Consider the following 25,512-nt stretch of genomic DNA (forward strand, 5'->3'; position numbering starts at 1 on the left):
TCTAAATTGTATTTAAATTTAAATACATACATGCATACATACATGCATACACACATATATACATACATGCATGCATACACACATACATACATACAATCATTCATGCACACATATATACATACATACATGCATACACACACATATACATACATGCATGCATACACACATATATATACACACATATATACATACATGCATACACACATACATACATACAATCATTCATACACACATATATACATACATGCATACACACATACATACATACAAACATTCATACACACATACATACATACAATCATTCATACACACATATATACATACATGCATACACACATACATACAAACATTCATACACACATATATACATACATGCATACAAACATAAGAGAGCAATTGGTTTGGGCATCTGCAGAATAGCTTGTGTCGGTGAATTTGAAGGAGCAGTGTGTGGTTGGTGAGCGTTTCATGTCACTCTTCGCAGTGTATAGCTCGCAGTGAACAGTGCAAGTGTACCTCCACATCTCAGCTCTAACCCGCACCATCTGCCGCTGCGCTCATGAGCAGGAGACGAAGGCGCCGCGCTATTGTCACTCACACAGAGAGACGGGCCTTTTGCAACTTCCCTCATCACAGCTTCTTCCCCTCAGCCGACAGAAACACATCTGACTTTAACACCGAGATAATACTCTTCTACCATACGCAGTCAAAATGTTTAGATCCTGTTTTATTTAAATATAAGATATAACGCAAGCTTTAATTAGTTTAATCATTTTTGCCTTATTGCCTCCTTTTAAACATTATTATTATTATTATTATTATTATTACTAAATCATAATAAACAAAATTCTTGATATGTGAAAATCAATACAAAATCAATTATGTGGCTTTCCTAGTTTATTGAAAAACTGAGATTTCGTTTATGAGTGTGTTGTCTCTTTTTTGGAGTGCCATATTTGTCTAATTGCGTGGACCGCGCCACAGTGATTTTTTTCTTATTGTCAAAAATCTTAACAGTTGGTAAACTTTAATTAAGTTTTGCTGTAACGTGCCAATTACAGCAATTACAGTTACCTAGTTAGACTCACTGAGTGTATATATATATATATGTAGGGCAAAAACTGCTGGGTCGATGCTTTTGTAAATGTTCTGTTAAATTCTGTCCCGCTCTGCGGTCTTCATAGGAGTCTGTAGTTCAGCCTCCAGTCCTGGGCAGCAGTGGACCACTGGGCTGAACCCTGAACCCTGTCCGCATGGCGCATTAGCGGAACCTGTAGCAGCGCCCTGTGTGTGGCGGAAGGAGCTCATCCGCAGTGTGGCTGTGCTCCAGCTGCTGCGCCAAACTCACACTGTCCTCTGATGGACAGATATCCATCAAACACCACTGCTTTACTAGACTTAAGGGTCACACGCTATCAGATATTTCTCTGTTTAATCTTCAGTTTTCTAGTAATGGGTTATCTGGGCTACCGACCCAGTGTGTCTATTAAATAATAACTACAGTTTTGGCCTGCTTCTTCTGCTTACAGCAAGTAATAGAAACGATACAGCTATGCCTATATTATCGAAATTATATATATATAATTATATATCAATATAATTATATATCATTTGAGCCTATATATATATATATATATATATATATATATATATATATATATATATATATATATATATATATATAGGCTCAAATGATATATAATTATATTGAGCAACATATAACAAATAATAATAATAATAATAATAAAGTTATTATTATTATTATTATTATTATTATTATTATTATTATTATTATTTCTATGTAAACGCGACTTTTTTTTAATCATGTCTCTATGGAAGGTGGCGGATAATAATCTACATCAATTGAAAACGAACTTACAATATTCAATTTATACTTATTTTATTTTTTACAAAACAACTCAGTGACAGTGTACAAATCTGCACAAGAACAGTTTTAGTGCATTCCTTAGTGTTTGCACAAAACCTCTTGTGCTAGTGTTGTGAGAAAGATGTACAAGATTCCACCACTGAAAACATCCATTACATTGCATAACTGATGGGCAACTAGAATCATTAAGGCAAGGAATTCCCATGACATGAGTTCACTATACATGACACAAACCCTTCAATCAAAACATTTTTACATGCTTCAAATAAAAATAATAATAAAAAAAGCGAATCAGTTGGAATCAGTTTGTAGATGTGATTGTTTCGAGCCTGTGCGCAACATCTCCAACATCATATCATTAACTGACTGTACATTTTCAAAAGATATACAAACAGAAGAAATGTCGAACAAGCTGTTGCATAATGTAGTCACATTAACAAGCTTTAAACTTTCCACTGATCATGAATTGAATGGCATGGATGCATTGTGCGCACTGCTTGTGCAGGCCTGCAGAAAACTCTAAACAAGTGGGAATTTATTATAGCTAGAACATCTCCTAGAAATTAGATTGTCCATGTCCCAAATTTGCAAGGTCAAAGAAACACTAAAACAAATTAAGAGCATAGTTAATAAGTTTTGTCAACTTGTTATTTTTAAGGGATATATATATATTTCTATATATATTTATATATATTTCTATAAGTTATTTACTGAAGATATGAAATAGGCCATACGCCAACTAATCAATCCAGACATTCAGTCGTTCACACATTTCATTTCAAACAGGAAACAGACAACGACACTGAAAATGGCGTTTTTTTTCCTCCTTGGAGCATTAAGAGCAGTAAAATAAACTCTTGGAATGTAAATAAATAGATGTACATACATAAATGGAATTGTCGGCAGTATCCCACGTGTCAGGTGATATTAATAAAAGACGTAGTGATGATGTGGATGCTTTTACATCAGGTTATTTTACTGGAGAAATGCAGGGCCTGGTGGCGTGATCATTGGTTTGGACTTGGAAAAGCCCGTGTGTTGCATAGATGCCTTTGCATTTATTGCTCTCGTTTTTTTTTTTTTTTCTTCTGAATTTATTCCAAAATTATGAGCCTTGTTTTGTACTGGACGATTTGATAACATGAGCCTTTTTTTTTAGCTTACTGTAAATTTTCATGAAAGAAATGTGGACAATTATTGCAGGATACTCGAGTGGAAAAAACATATAGTAGGCCTGCTTAAAGACTCATTATACAGATGAGATCCGACATGTCCGATTTTGTTTTTTTTAAATCAGCATTGTGGTATTTTTTCTGATTGCATTCTTTTTTTCTCGGGATTATGATATTAAATGAAACTAAACAAGAGCATCATTTATGGTTCTGGTTTTCAAGGACATTCCACGCCAAAATGCCCGCCCTAAGCAAATCACTCCATCCAGTTAAGTCGAATACATAAAACATCAGCTGGCCTACAACCAAAGAGCTCCTAATGGAGCGCGACGTAAATAATACATGTTGCGGGCTTATGTTCGTTGTTTTCAGTAATTACCCCGAAAAAGGTGAGAGAAGGGAGGGGAAGGGAAAGGAGGGGAAGGGAAGAGGGGATAAGTTTGCCTTATCCCCGCTCTAATTATGAAAAGTGGCGTTGAGTTCGTCTTGCGCAGGGTAGAACTGGCCGCGCAGGTGGAGGTCGTAAGGGAAGTGCAGGTCGGAGGAGGCGCGCGCCACCGCGCTCTGGCTGATGGAGGAGCGGCCCGGTACAGCGCAGTAGCGCATGCCGTAATGGCAGCTCTTCCCATAGTCACCCGGCTCCTCGTGTTTGAGCGAGAAAATCCCGTTGAAGTTCAGCGGCGGGCTAAGAGGTCCGTCAAACTGCGGGCTCGCGCACTCAGGAGACGCCGACTCGTAGAATGACTCGTAGGCGCCACAGTAGCCGTACGGCCTGAAGGGTTTGACACCGTCCGCCCCGCCACTGCTGCCACTTCCGCCGTGCCCGGTAGCTGCCAGGTCGTCGTGGTAGGCCGGGTACACGGCGTCGTACGGCGATCGGGCCGAGAAGGACGCCTCGGCGCCGTGATCGGTGATGAAGCTGCGGGCGTTGAGCTGCAGGCATCCCGCCACCAGGTTGGTAGTGGGCTGGGAAAGGCCCTTGCACAACGTCTGGACGAAGCTCAAGAGGTCAGGCCTCTTACCAGTGCTGAGGATTTCCGAAAGGGCCCAGATGTAGTTCTTGGCTAGACGCAGCGTCTCGATCTTGGACAGTTTCTGCGTTTTGGAGTAGCACGGTACCACTTTGCGCAGGCTGTCCAGCGCGTTGTTGAGGCCGTGCATGCGGTTCCTCTCCCGCGCGTTGGCCTCCATGCGCCGCAGCTTCACGCGGTCGATCCGCTCTTTGGTCAGCTTCTTTTTGCGGGGCCCTCGCCGCCGCGGCGCGTCGTGCTCGTCTGGGCCTTCATCCCGCTCGTCCTCGTCCTTCTCCGACTCGTCGTCGTCCATCGCCTTAAGGTCCGAGTGCGAGAGCGGCTCGTCTTTTTTGAAGGCGTCGTGTTTGGTGACCTTCGCCTCGCCCACGCAGTCCCGCGGAAAGTTTGCCACGAACTGAGTGTCCATCATCACCGGCTCTTCAAACGGTAAAGTCAGCATTGTAGTCCTGCTAGACATGGTGGAGAAATAACAGCCATGAAAGGCTTTCAGTGCAAGACATTTTATCCGGAGTCTATCTAAGAGCATCATCAAGCTCCTGCGCACCGTACACACTCTGCATTATATTATTTGTTTATCTTATTTTTGAAATTGCATCCATTCTGTCAAAGCTCACCTAAACCAGTGACGAATATAAGATCAGCATTTACATCACCGAGAAATACACAGATCAACTATTCATATAATATCACTATCTAAAATATATGATAATTAAAAAAAAAAAAAAAAGAAACTAGAAAATAAAAGCCTATAGACAGAGCTGTCCACAGTGTCAAAGCATCCGTCTTGTCTATTTGGCATCTTCTTGCAAAACGTGTTTGTTCAATTATTCTCTATAATACGCGAGTTTGAAAGGCACAGGAAACATGACAAAACACACACACACGCACACGCACACACACGCTGAAAGCGCGTTCACTTTTAGCCTACCTGGATCTTCTGGGTCAACAGGCGATGTCCATTTTTCTCAGTGTTAAGAACTTCTCCTGCCTGCTGCAGGCGCGCCCGGCCAAATGCGATTCTCTCACCTCTCCGTCGCTCTTAGAGAAATGACACCGATGCCAACTGCCAGAGCTGGTACCCATGCCATCTGCTGCTGACGTCACGTGGCAGTGGCTGTCACGTGGTTGGGTCCCTGGAGACATTATTTCTCCCTGATCATCTGGCATGCCTGTAGCTGGGTAGCACTGGTAAAACCAGAATAAAAACGACAACAGAGAAATACCACACACCATCAAAATCAGATGTGTGTTTAGTAAAAATATGCATTTCAAAATTGTTGCTGGAAAAAAACAGAAAATTCATCTTCCGTATTGGGCCAAATGCATCATACACATAATACAACAGAAAAATAGAAATTATTTTTGATGAATGTTTATGAAATCAGGAAGCCATGATGTTTTTCAAAGGCAATAAAATGGAAAATGTATTTTTTTTTTTTGCTGTTGTTATAAAAAAGCCTCATGACAGCAAGTGCTGGATGATTGATAGCTGTTGTCTGCTGGGTCAATCCCATCAAGGGCATTTGCCAACTGGCTGAGCCTGTGCTGATTCTCACCATCAAGGCCATCCAGAGTTGACTTTCAGCTGAATGTCATTATGAAGACAAGCTGATTAGACATAGAAAAATCAGCGGGGAAAACAATAAACCATTGAAGGATATCTATGACAGGGAGAACAGTAAGATTTTTTGGCCCTTTGATTTTAAATTTAGTGAGAAATGAATCTGTGTGCATTGGTTCTGCTTTGCACGTGATACGGAGCATAATCGTTTTGTCCTTGCTGTTCCAAGCGTTTGGTGGAAAAGGTCTGAATCTCATCCAGACCCCCTGAGTCCTGCTAAGCAAAATCTGTAGTCTGTATTCCCTGTGTCCTCTCTCTCTCTCTCTCTCTCTCTCTCTCTTTCTCTCTCTCTCTCTCTCACACACACACACACACACACACACAAATATACTAATGGTGAAAGAGAGACAGATTTTGGTCTGATGGCCTTGGTGACTTGTGCATCTGGCCGTTCCTTGTAGCAGTAATTGGCCTGCACTGTGACTCTTTCCATGCTGAGACATGACACCCATACATTCCATTATCAGTGAAAGCTCCTGCAGACACACACACACACACACACACACACAAAACCTTGCTCATTTATTATTCACATCAGAGACAGAGTTTGTGAAAATGCCCCAGGTGCTACCTTGCACAGATTTGAAAGGCGGTCAGAAATGCCAAACCATGCATACATAGCAAACAAAAACATACACATAATTATTGTTTGTGATTATTCTGTTGTTTTACCTGATGTTACAATACTATGTCAACAAAGACTAAGAAGAATAATTTATTAGAGATAATACTCTGTATTGTACAATTGTTGTCACTGAGGTTACGGTGAAGTTTGGTATGCTGTGCCTGTTTGGTGCAGTAATGTGTAAACAAGAGTATTAGTGCATGAGTCAGTTAGACCAAGTGAACTTCGGGCAAATTATTCATATCTTTAACTCCTTAAAATCTGATCTTATTATTCAGCTATTCATATCAAAGCCTATTGTTCACAAACTATTACGTATTATCGAATAACTTTCAATAACTACAAAAAAAACTAACTGGAAAGGGCTATAATTATAAGAGTGAGACTTTTTGAGCGCTTTAAGGGATTTAACTGCATTCAATAGCACCATAACAGTTTAAACTTGCCTGGTGTGTCTCTTTACATGTTTGGGTTTTTGTGGTCTAACACAGCACAGATGCACAGACAGAAAGACAAAGACACACACCCACACACGCACATACAAACACACACACAAAACAACTACTACAACAACTACAACAACAACAATAACAACAACATAAATCGTTGCCCTCCACCCTCTCATGCCTCAGCTGGTGACGGGCTTTCTGGTCCAGTACACACACCAACATCTGATGAGTCAAACTTCCCATTTCAGACTAATCACTTGACTGCACTAATTGCAAATGCAAATATGCAAATTCATATTAATTAATTACTCTGTTAATTAGTTCTCTGGTCTTTTTGGGCAATAAATCATTGTGCAGGAGAAAGCAGAGAGTGCAGACCCGGCCCATTTCCCATAAAAAATTTAGCAAGCACACTTAGAAATAGACTCTGCCTGCTGCCAAAAAAAGAATAGAGAAAAGCTCCCTAAAAGCGGTGCGTGGAGTTGACGCCTGCTCCCCAGCAGCACAGGCCTCAGACCCAGCAGACAAAATGAGGAGAAATGGGGCTTTCACAGGGAGAGCACATGTATCAGACACGCTGTCTGCCAGTGATTTAATTAACACATTATCAACTTTTAAAGACAGAGGGATGCCAGGCCCAGGATGCAAATGAAGGTAGTGATGTTCACACGTCAAGTGGCATGCACACACACACGCGCACACACACACACGCACATGCACACGCACACATGCAAAGCAGACGCTCATTGAGATCAGCTCTGCTAAAGATGGCTTTTGGGAATCTCAGCTGCCTGCTTAGCCATGACACCAACTGATAGTGAGGGGACCTACTGCAGAGGAAGGCTTTTATCTGCATATGGGATGTGCACTCTATTATATTCCGTTTGCATATTGAAAACATATTTGTATTTTTAATTAGGCATAATATCAATATTTGTTCTATTTCTAGAACTGGAGAGAAAAGGCTCGTATTAGAGAGTTTTACTAGTTTATGCATTTCCAAATAATCATTTTTATGTGAGTAAACTCCAGCATGATGTTGTTCCAGTGATGTGAAAATATGATAAAATAAAATCAAATGTGTCAACACAGACAGGTACAGAGGTGTAAGGCTGTCACTGTGTTAATGGTTAGACAGTGTGGCACATGAATAATGTATGTCTTTAAAAATGCATAATGTTAATATCTCAGAGGTGCAGGAGGAATGCCAGCAGTGGAAACTGTTGCTTTAAAATATCATATTTTCCAAAGGAATATGTCCTCTCACTGAACCAGCTAGGGATTCTTTGAAATCAGAAATAAATCATTCTTCTTGTAAATGTGATCCACTGTTTTCATCATTCTGATTATGAACATAATTTGAGGCTTAATTATAAGATAATAAGGTATAATCATATCATATTAAATTATTTGAAGTTGGCTTCCTTGACACCAGGGAAAATAAATGAATCATGCAGATGAGCTGAAAAACCAGAAGTCACAACATTCACCCTGAAAGTCTTTTGACAACTTATTAGTTAGATTTCATTAGCCAGTGTATTGCATAGAATTTTTTATAAGAATATATAAAAAATATGAAGTAAGATATTAATATCAATATGTAAACCCGTGCCACTTGTTATAATGTACAAAGAGTACTGACATGTTGGCCTGATCTGGAGGCTGTTTAAACCAGCCGTATTTTGTGAGGGGTGGGAAGCTGACAAAAGCATTTGAATATGAATTTTGTATATTTGAATTATGAACATGACAGATTAAATTAAAAAAAAAAAATCTGTGGTGTATTTAATCAATGTACTATCAATGTGCCTATGTTTTTTCTTTATTCTGAATTTGCTATAGAGGTAAGATTTGCTTAAACCATATAATTCAAAATAAGGGTTTAAGGTTTTGAGATTTTAAAAAACACAACCCTAAATACAAATCTCAAAAATTCAAATCTCAGAAATACAGATTTTAAGGTGAAACATCTCAGATTCCTAGGAAAAACTGCACACTCTGAGAGTGATCAGACTCAGCACTTTCATCAGGACTAAATCCGACATGGAGTAGAGTTCAGTGGAGTCAAAATGGAAGATATGAACTCTAATGATGTCAGTGCATCTATAGTTTTTTTTCATGTTCTACTGAATTGCAGTTCCTACCATAATTTTACCAGCAAACCAATGATAGCATAGCCTAACTAACTAGACCATTACCTAAACAGCTATGCTGAGCATATACTGAGCACCGAAAATTAAAACTAGCTATTTGGGTAGAACATAAAAACTTTTTTATTATTATTATTTGTTTGGCCACTCCAAAAATGTCTGCTTTTCTCTGTGAATCCTGGGTGGTTCACCTTTGAAATAATTTATATAAAATGTGTGTTTTTGACTCTTGACTTTTTGAGATTTATAAGGTTATGAGTTTTTTTGTAAATTTATGGGGCTTACACTTATTTTATGTTTTCAAAGGTAAATATTACTCATGGGAAGTTCATAACTAAGAAAAAACTTTGGCAAACATGCAAATGTATTAACCTACCAATTTTATAGTACTGTTTTATAAGGTGATAATAGCTGAGAGATATGCAAGATTGTATTTGTGTGGGTGTGAGGGAGCAAGGAAGTGTTACATGGTGCCAGGAATGTTGATTTGAGTATTGCTGATATCAGGACTGTGCCAGATCTGGCCATCAGGAATTGCTTTGTTCCCGGCCTTTGGCTGCTGGCTAACCTGCAGTCCTGCAGGAGTTTTTATATGGAAGAGCACAGTGTAGCTCCTGTACTGCTGTCAGGTGACTGCATGTGGTTACATGTTGCTCTGAATAGGAAAGTCCATTTGATGCCTGCACATCTTATATATACATATATTGGATGAATGAAAATTTGGGGCTGGTAAATACTCAAATACATTTGGTGACCAGAGGAGATAATGTTAGTGGAAACAAAAATGTGGAGAAGGTTGTGACTGCTAAAATTGCCAGAGAAATTATTATTATTATTATTATTATTATTATTATTATAAATAAGCTTATATTGTATAAGTAAGCTTATATCACTATGACATTTGTAGGGTAGCAACTCCGACATCCTAGATGCTGTGTTCGCTCTCAGTAATGTGAAAATATTATGACTTGGTGTGGCCCCAGCTGGTTCTTTGAATGTCATTTCATCATTTGCCATCAGACGCTTTCCCAAGCTTATCTAATTGTCTAAACTGGAATGGCACCCCATTGCACAGAGAGACACACACAACAAATATTACTTTGGAAGCAATCCTATTTTACCCTTTCACTGTGACTTATTATACACTCTTAAAGAGAAAGAAAGGACGAGATAAACGCTTGAGGCATGACTCTTCCTATGTGAAAACGTTGTTTCTGGACACCTCTCTACCCACTGCCTTACTCCTTACTTGACTCTTACAACCTTATCTTAGTGACAGCTGTCCTCTTTCGATGGAGGTATTATATTAAGCCTTTGGCAGCTAATAGTCTTGCTGTCTAATTGTGTTTGCTAATGATCCATGTTGAAATGGAGTAGTTTTGAGAAAGAAAGGGGATCAAATGCAAATGATACAGCACATCCAAACACAAATTCAAACACAAATCTGTGTGTGAGGCTATGTGCTTTTTATGAATAAAGTTCTATATATTTTTTTCTGAATAGATATTATTTTGTGTTTAGTGCACAGTTGATCAAGCAGACACACACACACACACACATACACACACATACACACACACATGGTTTTATTCCCATTTGTTCTATTTAGCGTTGCTCATACATTGTTCCACTTGTGTACCAAACCATCTGGCTGTAGTAATCTCTTCCTTGATGTAACTAATTTAACCTCTGCTGGTACCACTGCTTGGAGATTTGTGCTGGAGAGGTATTGGAACGCATGGCCACTGCTGGACCCTCAGGAACAGGCCTAAATGTCCTTGGTTTCAGCAGGCAGCTGTCCCCACTTAAGCCCTAATTTCATCTCCACTCTCCTTCCCTCTGTGGATCCTGTGAATTCAGTGGAAAACAAGGCTCTGGCAACGTAGCTCCCAGCCTGCCCACTGATGGCTCGGTTAATATAACCATCCACAGAACATTCTGGTAAAATGCTTAGGTACAGCATATGTCCTGTACATCTATGACACTTTTTACCTGTAGAAACCTACACTTTCTACCTGTAGAAACAGTGAGCACACTGATCATTTAAGGCAGCTGACACTATCGATGAAAGAACAGATTCATTTTTAAGATGCTGGTGGCTTGTGTGTGGTCATGCCTGTTGTGACATGTGTATAATACCTACAGTATATAAGACAAAAAAAAAAGTTATGTAATAGTCACATTGCCATTGCTGTGTATTTGTTATTGCCTCTACTGAAATGTTGGCCTGCTTGTCTTCGCAGCCAATCTGATGGCCCCATCTGGTCAGCCTGGTTGGGGTCTGGATTAGTCATGGTCTGGACCCTGTGACCACCCGACAGCCTCGCCAGGCTCTGTGCGTGCCACCCACAGACAGGCTGTAGCCGGTCCTGTCCAAAACCAGCGAGAACACAACAGCGCGCTCAAAACTGCCACCACCTTCTTGTTGCACAGATCCTTGACAATTGGCCACAAATGGGCTTCAATCCCACACATAGTCACACATGATATGGACACAGATATAAAATAGACATATCAAATTGAATAAATATGCTACAGTAAAATGCAGTGTAAAATGTAAAAATGTAAATGAAAAAAAAAAAAAGATTTAACACAAAATATCATTTCATCAAATAAAAGAAATGTATATATGTGTCTTTTATTAATTAGACAATTGAATTAATTGAATGAACAGAAAATATAAAAGATAAAGAGAACCATGTTTAAATCCCATAGTTGTGGGCCTTTTTTTTGCTCTACACAGTAAGGCTCTCTCTCTCCCATAGCTTAATGCCTTTAGACAAAGCTTGGTGTGGAAGCTGGAGTAACCGTAACAGATGTTGAATGATTAAATTAGCAGTTGTTGGCTGTTCAAATATTCATGTCACGTCAAGAATGTGTACCATTATAAACAAATTCCAGCCAATGCTGCTTAATTATTCTGTGCTTTTGTTTTCTTCACATATGGTTTGGAGGGAGAGGGTACTTTGTGTTAGACACTGGTGTAATATATTTTATGTGTGAAAACTGATTTAAGAACAGATCTTACACCTGGCCTTAGACAACATTACACTTACAGTGGATATATATATATATATATATATATATATATATATATATATATATATATATATATGGATGTAGGACTTATTTATGTTTAAAAAAAAAAACAGGTCCATTAACCTGTAACATAAAATGTGTTCAAATTCTGTAGCTGAGCTTAAAATCTGGGGCCCTGAACCAAGTATCCCAGGGGGCACGGAATTTCTAGCTGTAACCTGGTCCAAATTCCACAGTCAGACTTCCAGACAAGAAAAGGTGCTAAACTGTGCATTTCCTCATTATTGGATACCCTAAAGGGCACATCTTTTGTACCTTCAGTATATATAATTTACCTGGGAAGGTGCTATAGTGGACTGTTGAAGTGTATCATACCATTTATTTTAAAAAATACTGAAAGGTGCAACTGTGATCCCTAAACTCAAGTGAACCTTAAATCATTTATAGGTGCACTATCCAGTATTCTATATATTTATACACATTATATATTATACTACATGAAAGATACAATTTACAGCATTTTACAGAAGGAATATTTAATAATACATTTTCACTTATTTTAACTATTTTCTACGCAGAATAAATATCAGTCTACGGTTTAGGAAAGCTCCTTTAATTTCCCAGTGGTCTTTTATTGCCATCTGCTGTTACACATATGAACGACAAGGCGCATCATATTTCCTGAAAAACCTTTTTTTTTCTTTGTAACTACAGCCAGATCATGAAAAAGATAACTACATTACCTAACATTTTTGCACATTACTTATAAATTATGATAAACCAGTAATTCTTCAAATACCTACAAATCAAGGCTGGTCCTAAGCGAGCTTCTCTTTAGCGCGCGCGCTCGGGAAGTCTAGTGACGTCCTTGGCTAGTTATTTGAATAAAGTTCTGACCTGTGGGCACGAGCCCAAATTAGACAGCCTGAATCCGGAAGTCAAATAACCGTAAAATAAAGCTTTAGGTTTCAACGGAAACCCGCTGGCCGACATATGGATACGAGTTAAGGTGAGTTTAACTCAGTGCTGGAATCTTTACTAGAGTGAGTATTTTGCCTCTCTGGCTTGTTAAACCTTCACAAATCCATAATTGTGGCTGGGTGGAGTCTACCTTACCGGTTCACTATGAGGAGAATTAGCGCGTCGGCTTTTTATTCGTTGGAAATACTGTTTCATACATGTTTTACGGCGAACCATATACTACAGCCTCTCTATTGTTAAGGTCCTTAATTTCAGTATGCGCCTAGAAATTGATAAATGAAGTCTGCTAAAGCTTGAATTGCACGTAGAAGCTTTTAAGTCTCTTTTGAATAGGGCTTATAAAGCTAGTGAACGCTGCTCTGCTCATTGCGCATCAACCTACAGGGACTTGGAGCCACTAGTACACCTGACCAACACAGTGCCAGTGTAATACAGAGAAATGTATTATTATTAGTGCTTTACTGACCTGCTTATTTCCTTCATGTGTTGTTACTCCATCAGGGATTATTATTTTAAAGCATTTACTGGTTTAACTAAACTGTTATGCAGAGGGAGGAGGCATTGTGATGGCATAGTGGTCCATGTTTGGTATTTTATAACATATGGCCTTTGTTTATCTGTAAACGTTTGTTTTTACTACTGCTGTAACACTATTGGGACACTATTCCATTGGGATCTATCTATCTATCTATCTATCTATCTGTTGGCATTGTGACAGTGAAGGCCATACCATATGATTTACAACATTTTCATAATCATCAAACCTTTCTGGAAGCCCTTGTGCCTTATGGGAACATTGGCATCCAGGAAGAGGATAAAAATGTTTCATCACAGGAAACAAATCGATCAGTCAGAAATACTTTATTGATTTATAGTGACCCTTTCCTCTAAGGAACAGGTGCTGAACCCTGGTCCTGGAGTATCCCCTATCCTGTATCCTGTTTAGTGTTTTCCTTGTGCTGAAACACCTGCTTTAAACCAGGAAGGGCTATTACTTAGCTGATTAATTGAATTAAGTGTGATGGGAGCAGGACTGGGAGGGGGGTAAGCATGCCAGCAAAATGTACCACACAGCACGACAGAGCCCTTTTCTCAGTTCAACAGTTTAAGAGGGAAATGTAAAATTATAATTATGAAATTAGCTGTTATTAAACTCGAAGTATAAAATTATGTAGTGTAAAGGTAAAAATACATGGAACAAAAAAAATATTTTCTGTACAGAACCATACTGACTTTATTTAGCTGCTTTTTAGTAAGTTTTCATGCTCAGTAGTTTGCTCAGTCCTGATAACCACTGCAGCAGGAAACTACAACAATTGTAAGTAAGGAAGGAAAGGCTGGTTTGTAACCTGGATGATTTCTGATTAACACAGCTCTGACTGAGTCACTCTCTGTTTACTCAGCATTGTCAGGTTGGTCGCAAGTTGCTTGCTGGATTACAGACTGTAGCTGTTGTTTGGAAGTCTTTGACCTGTGATGAGGTGGAATTTTGTGACTGCAGGAATGGATGCAGATCATGTGAGTGATAAAAGAGTGAGGCTACTGGCGTCTAAAACCAGATGGAGTGAGATGGATGACGTAACCGCTACTCAGCCACTCATCAGTGCGGATGCAGGTAGGATGAGCCTTTAATAATAATGGTGGCTTGACAGACTTAAACTCTGGCGTAAGACTGTGGCGTAAGAAACATTGTTCTTGGTGCATTACCTTTGTGAATGATGAATGATGGTGTTGGTCATGTACAATTTATCTGTCGCAGAAATAATCCAAGAGGCCTTACATAAAACAGACCCAGTTATTCTAATCCAAATGTAAAGTGAACACAGAAACTGAGAGCACATCGGGTATTAATATTTAGCTATTTTACTATTTGTTTTCTACAGAAAAGTGTAATCAAGACAGCATTAATCAGTGGCATATTCATATCACTGAGTGAGTATTGATTCACCTAGCTGTTTTGATTGACTCTGTTTTGATCTGATTTTCATGAATGTATCAAGGCTGTGTGAGTCTATACAGCATTAGACATACAGTATGATAAATCTTTTACAATTTTGACTTCCTCTTTTAGTGAAGACGCTCAACAAGAGAATATCCAGGATTATGCAGGTAAGACAGACTTTGAACATGTTACAAAAGCATTTGACTCATCAGGCATCACGTGGCAGTGTGTCAAGTGTCATACTGGAATGGGAATATATAGTATGTCAATGGAATTCATAACATCTGCCGGTTTAATTGAAAATGAATTTTATGATATTGAAATGATGTGATATTCAGGTACCATTGATTAAAAGAACATTATAAATTACATGTGTTCAGATTTTCCCTTGGGAACTGATTCTAGCCATTTTAAGACGCCACTTAATGGGCAGTGGCTCTGCATGCCTGATCCAGTCAAACAACATGCAAAGTAGTCCTGGGCTGGAACAAGTCTCGGCTGGAAAGTTTACACTGTAATTCAATCTATTGAGGGTTATTGGCACTAAACGCAAGGTTTAGGCTCCGTCACTATGAAATATACCATCAATATAGGTCAGTGTAGTTTTATGATGTAGTGCTCCAACTGTTACATGAGAGAGATAAGAAAATACTATGCAACTAAAGGGGTAAGTTCACAGATTTTAAACCTGTTGCAGCAGCTAAGCTAAGCTTGTGTTGTGCTTAAATTGGTGACCTGGGGATTCCTTGACTGTTAGTTTACACTATAATTGATTTTGTATATGCTGTAAAGTAAACAGTGACACTTTGCTTATAGCACAGCATCTGAGGAAGACTGGCATGTCTGAAGATGACTTGGCACTTCTTTTAAAAGGTAAACACTTTGCTCTTTTGAATTTTTCAGGCTTTGAGGATGAATTAAAATGAAAATACTGGGCTAAAACAGGAATTTTGGTTTTAAACATACCTCTGATTTATCTGTAAGGTGCTTGAAGTTTCATTATTTTAGCTTTCAAGCTCTGACACACACAGAGCAAACCTCATTCCGGAGCTGGCTTATTTAGATTAGAGTGAAATGTATTGGCACAACACTGGGGCATGTGGAATAAGTTCATGTGGAGTCAGCTGCCTGTGAGAGAGGACATAAGCAGGAGGAAAGGTTCAGGGATACAGCATTAAGCCTCTCTCCCCTGACTGGATGTTTAACCGTGCCAAGGAACTCTGCTAGCTTTGGCAAGAACTATCACACTGCTCTTGTCCAAACACCATCATGGTGTGAGACACACCAGTACGCTGCTGTCTGTCACTTCTGTCTGAGTCAAGCATTTGACTCTGTGTGTCTATGCAAGTAAAGAATCACCATGCCTGCTCTGGATGCTCCTCATAAATGGCACAAAAGAGGGACATAATAAGGTAAGAAGGACTCAACATGAAGTTATGAGACTACAGAAATCGAGGAGATTTGACTCTGTGTTCCTCCATAGTGGACAACGTCAGCAAGTCTCTCTCACAGGGACAGAACAGCTACAATTCCTACCATCTTCGCAAGCACAAATATGCCAACACCACAGAGATTTTGTAACAGCTAACCCAAAAAGCTATTGGCATCACTTTGAGATGGCTTTGCTGAATACCCTCTTGAAGTGTCATTTGTGTTGTTTAAGTGTTATTTATTGCAGTAGTTACTGTGAATTATTCAAATGCTCCAAAAAAAAGGAATAGGAAAGGAATGCAGTTTTGCGATTGAGTAATGCGACTCGCTAATGGGAGATTCAGTGGGTTAAAATATTGTGTTTTTATGGAGCTGTGTTGCTTCTTGTTCAGAATAAAAATCAGGCATTTTTGTATTCTTAGTAACCAACATTCATGGACTGGATTTCAATGCTACCTGCTATAGTTGTTTGACTTTCCATGTGTATTTATCTGTTGAGATACTTGTCTCGTTTTTTTTAAAGCTTCTTTTCCACACACAGAAATGTGTACTGTGAAGCTTTGTGAATCTTTCTGGGTTCTTTGTCTGCTGTCAAGCACATCATTATTAATGGATCTGGAGTAGTGGTTTTAAAATGGCAGCCAAGAAGTTCATAAGTCTTAGAAAGGGAAAGAAACCCTGAAAGGAACAGATTGCCAGTGCTCCACAGAATCAAACACAGCTAATGCTTTGGCAGAATAAGAGGCGACATAATAGGATAGGCCTGCATTAAGAATGCCCTTATGAGAAGATACTGAGGCTCAATTTGTCCCTGACATCATGCCAAAGGGAGAAAGTTGAAGGAAAGATCTTGATGGTGCAGTGTGAGAGGACAGCCAAATGAAAGCAACAAGGAGAGCAACTCTTTCCTAATATAGCTACTGTACTGCCTTAATGTCCATGACACCAAACAGAGACTGGGTTTCAGAGTTTGTTAGATTGCAGTTGAAGATGACGTTCTTTCTTTTTTGCCTGTTTCCAAAACAGCATCTTTATATGGTAAAACGACAGTGAACACCGTGCAAGGATTTCTTAGGTAAGACCGTCTCTTATCTGTTTTTATTTTTCAGCAAAATATAAATAGGAATGTGATCAATAAAAACAATAGTTCATTTCAGAAATCTCAGTAACATGCATTTGACAATTCCATTTCTACATACTGTATTATTTATTTATGGCACAATGTGTATATGTTTTACTCCTGGCCAGTTTTAATCTTTTTTTTAAACTAGTTTCTTTTGTTTGAGGCTCAGATGAGAATTTGTTTATTGGTATCTAATAAAACATTTCAGCTACTTATAGCAAGTCCTAGCTTATAAAATCAACTTTCATAAAAATTTGGCTTTAGCCCAATCATGCTACAAATATTTATGTTTAATTTGAGTATTTTTGAATATTTTCTTCATGAGCACACTAGAAACTGTAGTGTAGTGTTTTCCCTGCATAACACCTGTCTGAATGGGGTTAAATCGGTGTGGAAGTTCAGGGAAAGCACTAAAATTAATATTGCAAGGTTGCTCTTTAAGCAGAATTGGGAGTCACTGCTGTAGTGGTGTCCCAGGATGTGACACATAAGAATGAAGGGATGTGCGTGAGGGTCATGTGATGTTTGTGACGTTGGTGTGAAATGGGACAGGGCCTCATATTTCCCATGCAAATGTACAGACTGCGTTGGTTTGCATGAGGTTTGCTGGGAAAGATACGAGACATGGGAAACAGGGTGGGATTGGAAACAGGATTTAGGGTTGTAATATGTAGTGGCTTCAGGTGAACACTGAGCACTTACAGGCCTGGGGCTGAATTTTCTAATGTGCTGTCATGGTCTGTTCACACTTCAGGACATATCCAGAAAGACCTCCTCTGACCTCTGCCTGGAACAGCTTGGCATCAGGAATTTCAAGTCAGTCTGGACCACCAAGGTACCTTTCTTTCATTCACTTAGTCATGTTTCTTGACTATGGTTTATACTGGATTTGAAACTCTCAGTAATGTGACTTTTCTAGTGCCATGGATGTGCTGACCCTCTGGCAGGATGATCCAGAGGAGTTGCTACTGGATCTGGGTTTCGGTGCTGAGGAGCCTGACATCACAGTGAAGATCCCAGCCCGTTTTATAAACCATCAGTCCCAGGCCCGCGGCATCAACGTCCAGGTCTTCTTAGAGGCTCAGCAGAATCGCATAGATATAGAGAATCCAGATGTCAGAAGTGAGCACTACTTAATTTAATTAGAAAGCAGCCTAGCTCCTTTTACAAATGTTAACAAAAGCTTGTTGTTGAAAAACAGCACTTTAGTGTCCTGCAGCAAAGGGAAATGTTGTCTATTCATTTTCTGGATGACTGGAGTGTAGTGAAGGCCTAATAACCGGTGCCTGTTTGAATGCTATTTAAAATTTTGCAAGTGTGACGAAATAGACCTCAATCTCTATTTTGTTGTTATTTCACTCTCCCTCCCTCTCCCTCTCCCTCTATGCAGATCGGTTTAGGCAGATAGAGGTGCTACAGCAGGTCACTACAGCCTTCAATTCCTTGGTCGGAAGTGTCAGTCCAGGTGCACAGGGACCTGTGGAATCTCAACTCTCAGAAGAAGCCAGGTTGAGGAGGAAACGGGTTGGCATGCTCTTCCGGAATGCCTCCAAGAAGTCGCTTAGCCAACTGGGCCATTCCCGAGACAAGCAGCCACTCTGCCCTTCATTGGCAGGCCAATCCTCCAGCCCAGAATTGCCTGGAGATCTTCCTCTTGACAAACGAATTCCGCTGAAACGTGCCAGCCTTAGCCCTCTGGTAGAGGAGCAGACCTTTGTCTCAGAAGAAGCTGAATGCACTGAGACCACAACCCTCCCTCAGGTTAAGAGCAGCAGTCCAAGGGGAAGTAGAGAAATGAAGAATGTTACATCAGCCATCACCTCTGCAAAAGAGGGTACAGGAGTGCCAGCAGAGTCTTTTGAGCTGGAAGAGGTAATGCTATATGTGTATTTTCATATTTTTACTATTGTATGATTGTATTTTGCTCCTGTTCGGGCTCCGATGAGAATTTGTTTTCTAATGACTCCCCTCCAATTTATTTACATATACAACCCTAATTCTTGTTTATGAAAGCATCAATCATTAAGCCATGCGACAAAATGTTTTCCTCTCGTGCAGTGTTTCCTAATCCTGATACTCCACGAACTACATTTTATCAAGGCACCTGACTCAGCTTTTGAGCTAATTAACAAGCCCTTGATGAGGTTAAAACCACCAAAAACCCTGAAATTAGCTTATTAACAGGATTGCTGTGGTAAAGTGCCAGATTGTAACACATCATTAAGAAAAGGATGTGAGGGTCATCAGATATTTATCAGACAGAATGCTAGAATTGTCCTAATTAGTTCTATTTGTTTTCTGCCCTCAGATCCAGAGCTTTGATGAGGGAAGCATAGGAGGAACCTGCACTGGCACTCCTGATCAGCCAGGTTTGTGTGCTGATTTTTTTTAAATAGTTTTAATTAGGTCCAATCATTAACTATTAAGTGAGGTTTCAGATGTTTTAAAGTTGTAGGAATTATATGTGAGCAGGTGTGATGGTTAATGTATAAATATGAAACCTCTTCTAGGACTATATCTGCTTGAAAAGCAAGCGTTACTGCAGTATGTCACTGTAATTTAATGGAATTGTTTAATTGGGAGCAAATCATGTTGATGTAAAACTGACATTAGGCTTGCTCAAAAATTTTGTTGCTCCTTTGAGCATAGGTGATGTAAAGTCTGCTTTGTGTCTATGCAGAAGCACTAATGGCTTGTATTTATTTAGGTTTAATGGCCTGATGTAGTCTTAATTGAGGTGTATTTATGCTACATTATGCAATAGAAAAAGTGATCAACTTCAGACAGTTGTTACTGTGGTTTGTGTAGGTAACGAGCGGGCATGTCTCTCACGAGTGAGGACAAATAGCTGTCAGTCTGACAGTAGTGGATTTTTGGAGGAACCATTCGTTCCTGCTTACCCCAACCCCGGACCTGAGCTCATGAAGGTAAGACTGACTACTGCAAATACCTTTGCAGCTATGGAAAGAAAAAAGAAATGTGTTTGAGGAATAATAAATTTTTTGCATAGTTCAGCAAGTTTTCCTATAATTAAATGGACATATCTGTTCCACATCTTAATGTGTGTGATGCAGGTGCTGAATGCCATGTCAGGGGATAGTACAGAAAGCCCACAGAAGAGTGTGGACCTGCAGGAGACAGCAGTCCCCTCTCCATATACCCAGGATTCTGATAAGTTGCTTAAACAGACTGAATCGTCTGCAACAGACTCAAATGTTGATAAAGCAATGGGACCAGCACATATTGGGATGATAATAAGTACAGAAGACACTACAAAGAGGCACTTACAAGACACTAATAGAACAGATTGTTTGGTAAATAAGGAAGTTGTGCAGAAGGACATTGTTGGTGACTATGTGGGAGAAAGTACTACATTACTGAAAGACTCACCGGGTCTATGTGGCTGTGGTGCCAATATTGTACAAAGTACTACATTAAAAAAGGACTCACCAGGTCTATATGACTACAGCACCAATAGTTTAAAAAGCACCACATTACAAGAGGACTCAGCAGGTCTACATGACTACAGTGCCAATGCTGTACAAAATACCACATTACAAAAGGACTCACCAGGTCTAGTTGACTATGGCACCAGTACCATACAGAGTACCACATTTCAACAGGACTCACCAGTTCTACATGACTATGGTGCCAGTTTTGGAGAAAGTATCACATTTCAAAAGAACTCACTAAATCCATCTCATGATGTGGTTGTGGGAGGTGATTCACAGATGAAGATACAGAGCTCAGATGTTTCTGTGTTTAAAACAGACTCTTCTTCCACTGACCCAAAAGCAGGTACAGAGAACAAGGTCCCATCCCCCACAGAAGGATACTATGGACGTTCTGTCTCAGTGCAGATGTGCTCGAGCTTGGCCTCACAGAGTTCTCTGAGAGGCAGCATCAGCCACAACTCATCAACAGGGCAAAGTCCCATCAGTGATGTTCAGCTCAGAAGAGAGTGCAGGGAACAGTTAGACTCAGATGTGGCTAATATCCCAGACAGCGCCCTAAGCACAAACATTCCTACAACAATGGAACACACATTACCCAACCCATGGCAATCTAAGGAGAGTTTCAAGGGACCACACTCGACATCACTCGATAAGGGCCGGTCTTATGAGGAGGACACACGGTGGGAGACAGCGCTTTGGTCAGGGGCTCAGAGTTGTGGCTCCTGTGGGCATAAACAGCGATTCTGCTGCCAGAATAAGAACAGTGAGGAACAGTACTCTGGCAGCCCAGAACAGCTACACCCAGCCTCCAGCCTGCCTGTGAGTCACTCATAGCTCAAGGATAGATCAGTAGCCCAAGGGCAAATTTGGTTTGAGACATTTTTCCACTGCTGGCCCCTCTCAGGATGAATTTAAGATCTCCTGTTTTTTTTAATCTATGTTAGTCCAGAGCCTTAACCATGGCGTTAAAATAAGCAAATTGTATGCTATGGTATATATCCAGTGTAAATTAGACAGTTGTTCATTTTTCTAAAGAGAAGTGTTGTTTAAAAGGGTTAAGAGCTAGCTTTCATAAATGGAGCAGATTTTCATTTGAATAGCTTATTTGCATGTGTGATGCAAGGGAGTGGAGATTGCTGACCACTTCAGCGCTCCCTACAGCACTTGCATAGACTCCAGAGGCTCCGGCTTCACCGATAAACACACTCAAACACACATTCGTTGCTAACACAAAGAGCTGAGGCTTCAAGTGGCTGCTTTATCTTTGTTTCTGTAGTATTCCATGGAGGAACTGATAGGCATGATGAGATGTATGTGGAAGTTCCGGAAGATGTTGACAGAGATCGAGGAGAGGCTGGAGGAGGAGCAGGAGTCGGTGAATAGTTCTATCTCAGAAGAACACAGGTTGGTCTTCATTCTTTCTGCCCTACAATAATTATCAATATTCTTATAGCATTATGCACTACTGAAATAATATACATTTATTATTATTTATAATATTATGAAGCATAATATAGGATGAGACAACAAGAATTTAAACATATTCTTTTTATATTAGATGGTAAGATGTCATGTGTTTCACATTCATTTTATAGTTTTGTTTCATATTCAAATGCAGTTAATAACAATATATAATCGATTAATTGTGATGCCTGTAATTAATTAGAACATTACTAATGATGTCCTCTATGTGTACGGATGTCCTGTATATAAGGCCTTTGATCCTATTTGTGATTAAAAATATAGACCATAGCATCCATAGCAAGATAGTTGAAATTAAGAAGCATCATAGGCACATTTTTTAAATTTCCCTCCAATTATTGAGTCAACTCCTTTTTGCTACATTTTCCACAATCTTTCTTCTTTTTGTCAAATTGTCCTGTTTGTAATTATGTATTATGTATCTTAAATGTATTGTATACAGAGACTCCACCTGCATGCTTTTATGACTCTGCCACTAGGTGAGGGAGGCATTATGGTTTTGGATTTTTGGGTCCTTGTGTCCGTCTGTCCATCTGAGCTTCTCATTAGATCAATATCTCAAGAACGAGTGGTTGAATGTTTGTAGGATTTATATGGAAATGAACTGATTAAGTATTGGAATTGATCCAAACAGAGTCAAGGTCACAGCAAGGTCAAATAGGTGAAATAATTTTTCTTCAATGGCTTCCTTCCTGTTTCTCACACATAAGATACACTCATGTTCAGGAATTCAAGGCCCATTTTTGGCAGTGGAGGCATCCCCTTGGACACAGCTGACATTCTACATTTCTGCTTGTTCAAAAAATATATAAAATAATACTACAAAAACGTTTTATAGGGTTGTTTCGATTCTTAATCTCAGATTGTCTTAAGGTGTCTTTCTCTTACAGGGCAGAGGTTCAGGACATTCTGAAGCTGAGAACAGCTGTCAAAAAGGAATCTGAAATGTTGGAACAACAGCTCAGTGATTTGGTCGAGGCCTATGATGACAACGTAAAAATGGTATCCAGCTCCTTTTCATTAATCCATCTTATTCTTATCTTTAGATAATGAATATAAATTGGCTGTAACCATCCGATACACAGTATCGGTACCAGGACTGAAAGGCTGGATTAGTAGCAGATCTATCTGACATTTTCCAGTGCATTTTATGCTGCTGTTGAAAGACATGACACACATCTTGCATGTTATTGTAGGACACAGATTGTCTTAACGCTTGCTGTCCTCATGCCTGTGATGTCTCACATTACTTGGCAACAGAAGCTTCCGAAGAGTCAGTTTGTTTACTGTCAGGTTGTCAGTATCGGCTCAGTACTGGGTATCGGGTGATATTTTGAGCCCTATTAACAATATTGTATAAACTGGAAAAGTGTGATATACACATCACTATGTAATTAGTCTCTGAGAGAAAGTTCTTGATTTTTCACATTCCAGCTTAGTATCCTAACCTGCTCAAGGCATCACCAATTCTGGAAGACTAGGGATTTTGAACCTAAAGGTGCCTGGTCATGAGAGCAGAGGTTTTATCTGTGAATATATCACCGCCCCAATTAAAACAACTAACTTTAAATGCAGTGTATTATGGAAATTGTATTATTGTATTTGTTTGGGCTATGTTTTGTAGAAGATGAACAGACTTTTGGATGAGCAGTCCCACCTGTGCACTCAGCTGAGGTTTACACCCCAACCGGGACATATCTCCAAAAAAAGTGTGGGCATTCAGTGCACCTTGCTGACAGACAGCCCTGAGTCATGTCTGTCTACACAGCTCACAGACGACACAAGGCTAATCCACAGCAGCGAATGGAGCCCTGGCGGCAAGGCCGACAAGCTAGACTTTGTAGGATTTATCAAAAGCGTATGTATTTAATTCACTTTTCAGGTCTCTAATATTGTGAGTATTGTAATATTATGAATATTGTTTCATTCCTCTATTTCTTCTCAGTTAAAGGATGGACCCATCAGCAATGATTCATTAGAATGAAAAAAGTAAGTGTCAGTAAAATAATGCTTTGTTGCTTTGTGTTCAGTAAAACATTTGTGATTTGTTTGGCTTTTAATGAAATTATTTTAATAATTTTAGATTTGTCTTAATTTAAAGGTAAAGGATAATATTAAAGTCTATTTTTGAGTTAACATCCTATAAAAGGTTTTAGAGCTTATTTTTATTTTTATTTTCAGTTCTTCAACATCAGGACTGAGGAGGATAAATGACTCTTGGTGTAGTATTTTGATGTGTTATTATAATTATATTTTTTAATGTAAAATATTTTATAAGCTGAATTATTTTTTTAGTCAAATTCAGTGAAATGTTATGTATGTCTTGAATCCAAGACCAATAAAATCAGTCACTGTAAGAAATTTACAGATGTCTACGGTGTTGTGGTATTGCTCCTAATAATTTGGAAGCACAGACCTGTAAATCCTGAAGTAAAATACACAGTCATAAATTATGAAGACATTTAATTATTTTTGGTGGTAACATGTTTAGGGGAAGACATTTATAGTGTATGTATATTTTGAAAACACTATAAAAAATAATAATGTTTGCCAATGATTATTTTTTTGTTATTATGTAGGTAATATTATCAGGGTAATTTTGTGTGCCAACGTATTCCAAAACTTCTCATTTATTATATGATATTCAAAGCCCCTTCAAACATGCGTAGACACACACTTCGCTGAAGTGCTGAAGTGGAGTAAATACGATTCACAGCTCAACAGCAGTGACATCAAAGCTCTCATCCTGTTTTAAACTCTACAAGCACTGGTGCCACTTAGTGAATCACAAACAATACACAGACACTAAGTATATTTATCTTCTCTAAGCTCTTATTATCATTTTAATATTACATTATCATGGGTCTATTATTAGATTATTTTTATAATAATAATAATAATAATAATAATAATAATAAAGCTCTTTACACAAATTCCAGATACACAAAGTGACTAATTGGGATTGTACACATCAAAATCACCTTTAGCTGGAATAAGTAAAATCTTTAGTTTTTTTTTCTGCTATTTTTTCCCCTCGCGTCACTCCAGGCCCACCCTTCCCCATTTATGGTATCCTCCCCATCGACCCTCCTCTTGGTGAGGCCACTCTGTCCACTCTGC

General features: G+C 39.2%; 2 protein-coding genes across 4 annotated transcripts; one reads left to right on the forward strand and one right to left on the reverse strand.

Moving 5' to 3' along the window:
* Positions 1-3,080: 3,080 nt before the first annotated feature.
* On the reverse strand, positions 3,081-5,143 carry neurod6a (neuronal differentiation 6a). 2 transcript variants are annotated; one of them, XM_026926090.3, is made up of 2 exons: positions 5,023-5,143; positions 3,081-4,543 (listed from the first exon to the last, which is right to left on the reverse strand). In XM_026926090.3, the coding sequence occupies exon 2, from the start codon at positions 4,531-4,533 to the stop codon at positions 3,517-3,519; it is 1,017 nt and encodes a 338-aa protein (XP_026781891.3). In that variant the 5' UTR covers positions 4,534-4,543; positions 5,023-5,143; the 3' UTR covers positions 3,081-3,516. The 2 variants fall into 2 exon arrangements, with proteins under 2 accessions (XP_026781891.3, XP_026781892.3); XM_026926091.3 differs by having other exon boundaries at positions 3,081-4,540; positions 5,023-5,142.
* Positions 5,144-12,176: 7,033 nt separating this feature from the next.
* On the forward strand, positions 12,177-25,341 carry itprid1 (ITPR interacting domain containing 1). 2 transcript variants are annotated; one of them, XM_053234292.1, is made up of 17 exons: positions 12,177-12,987; positions 14,363-14,574; positions 14,843-14,891; positions 15,031-15,068; positions 15,718-15,774; positions 17,359-17,407; positions 18,210-18,290; positions 18,375-18,577; positions 18,846-19,327; positions 19,764-19,824; positions 20,264-20,382; positions 20,530-21,729; positions 22,187-22,314; positions 23,283-23,394; positions 24,017-24,250; positions 24,338-24,381; positions 24,574-25,341. In XM_053234292.1, exons 2-16 carry the CDS (start codon positions 14,436-14,438, stop codon positions 24,374-24,376), a joined length of 2,991 nt encoding a protein of 996 aa, XP_053090267.1. In that variant the 5' UTR covers positions 12,177-12,987; positions 14,363-14,435; the 3' UTR covers positions 24,377-24,381; positions 24,574-25,341. The 2 variants fall into 2 exon arrangements, with proteins under 2 accessions (XP_053090267.1, XP_053090270.1); XM_053234295.1 differs by having other exon boundaries at positions 14,461-14,574.
* The last annotated feature ends 171 nt before the right edge of the window (positions 25,342-25,512 follow it).

This window comes from Pangasianodon hypophthalmus, chromosome 1 (assembly GCF_027358585.1).
Source record: "Pangasianodon hypophthalmus isolate fPanHyp1 chromosome 1, fPanHyp1.pri, whole genome shotgun sequence".
NCBI lineage: Eukaryota > Metazoa > Chordata > Actinopteri > Siluriformes > Pangasiidae > Pangasianodon > Pangasianodon hypophthalmus.

Coding starts and splice junctions, on each gene's coding strand:
- neurod6a (XM_026926090.3), bottom strand. CDS start 4,533: ATGCTGACTTTACCGTTTGAAGAGCCGGTGATGATGGACACTCAGTTC.
- itprid1 (XM_053234292.1), top strand. CDS start 14,436: ATGAGGTGGAATTTTGTGACTGCAGGAATGGATGCAGATCATGTGAGT. Junction 14,892..15,030: donor TGGCATATTCATATCACTGA/GTGAGTATTGAT, acceptor TTCCTCTTTTAG/TGAAGACGCTCAACAAGAGA. Junction 21,730..22,186: donor ACCCAGCCTCCAGCCTGCCT/GTGAGTCACTCA, acceptor TTGTTTCTGTAG/TATTCCATGGAGGAACTGAT.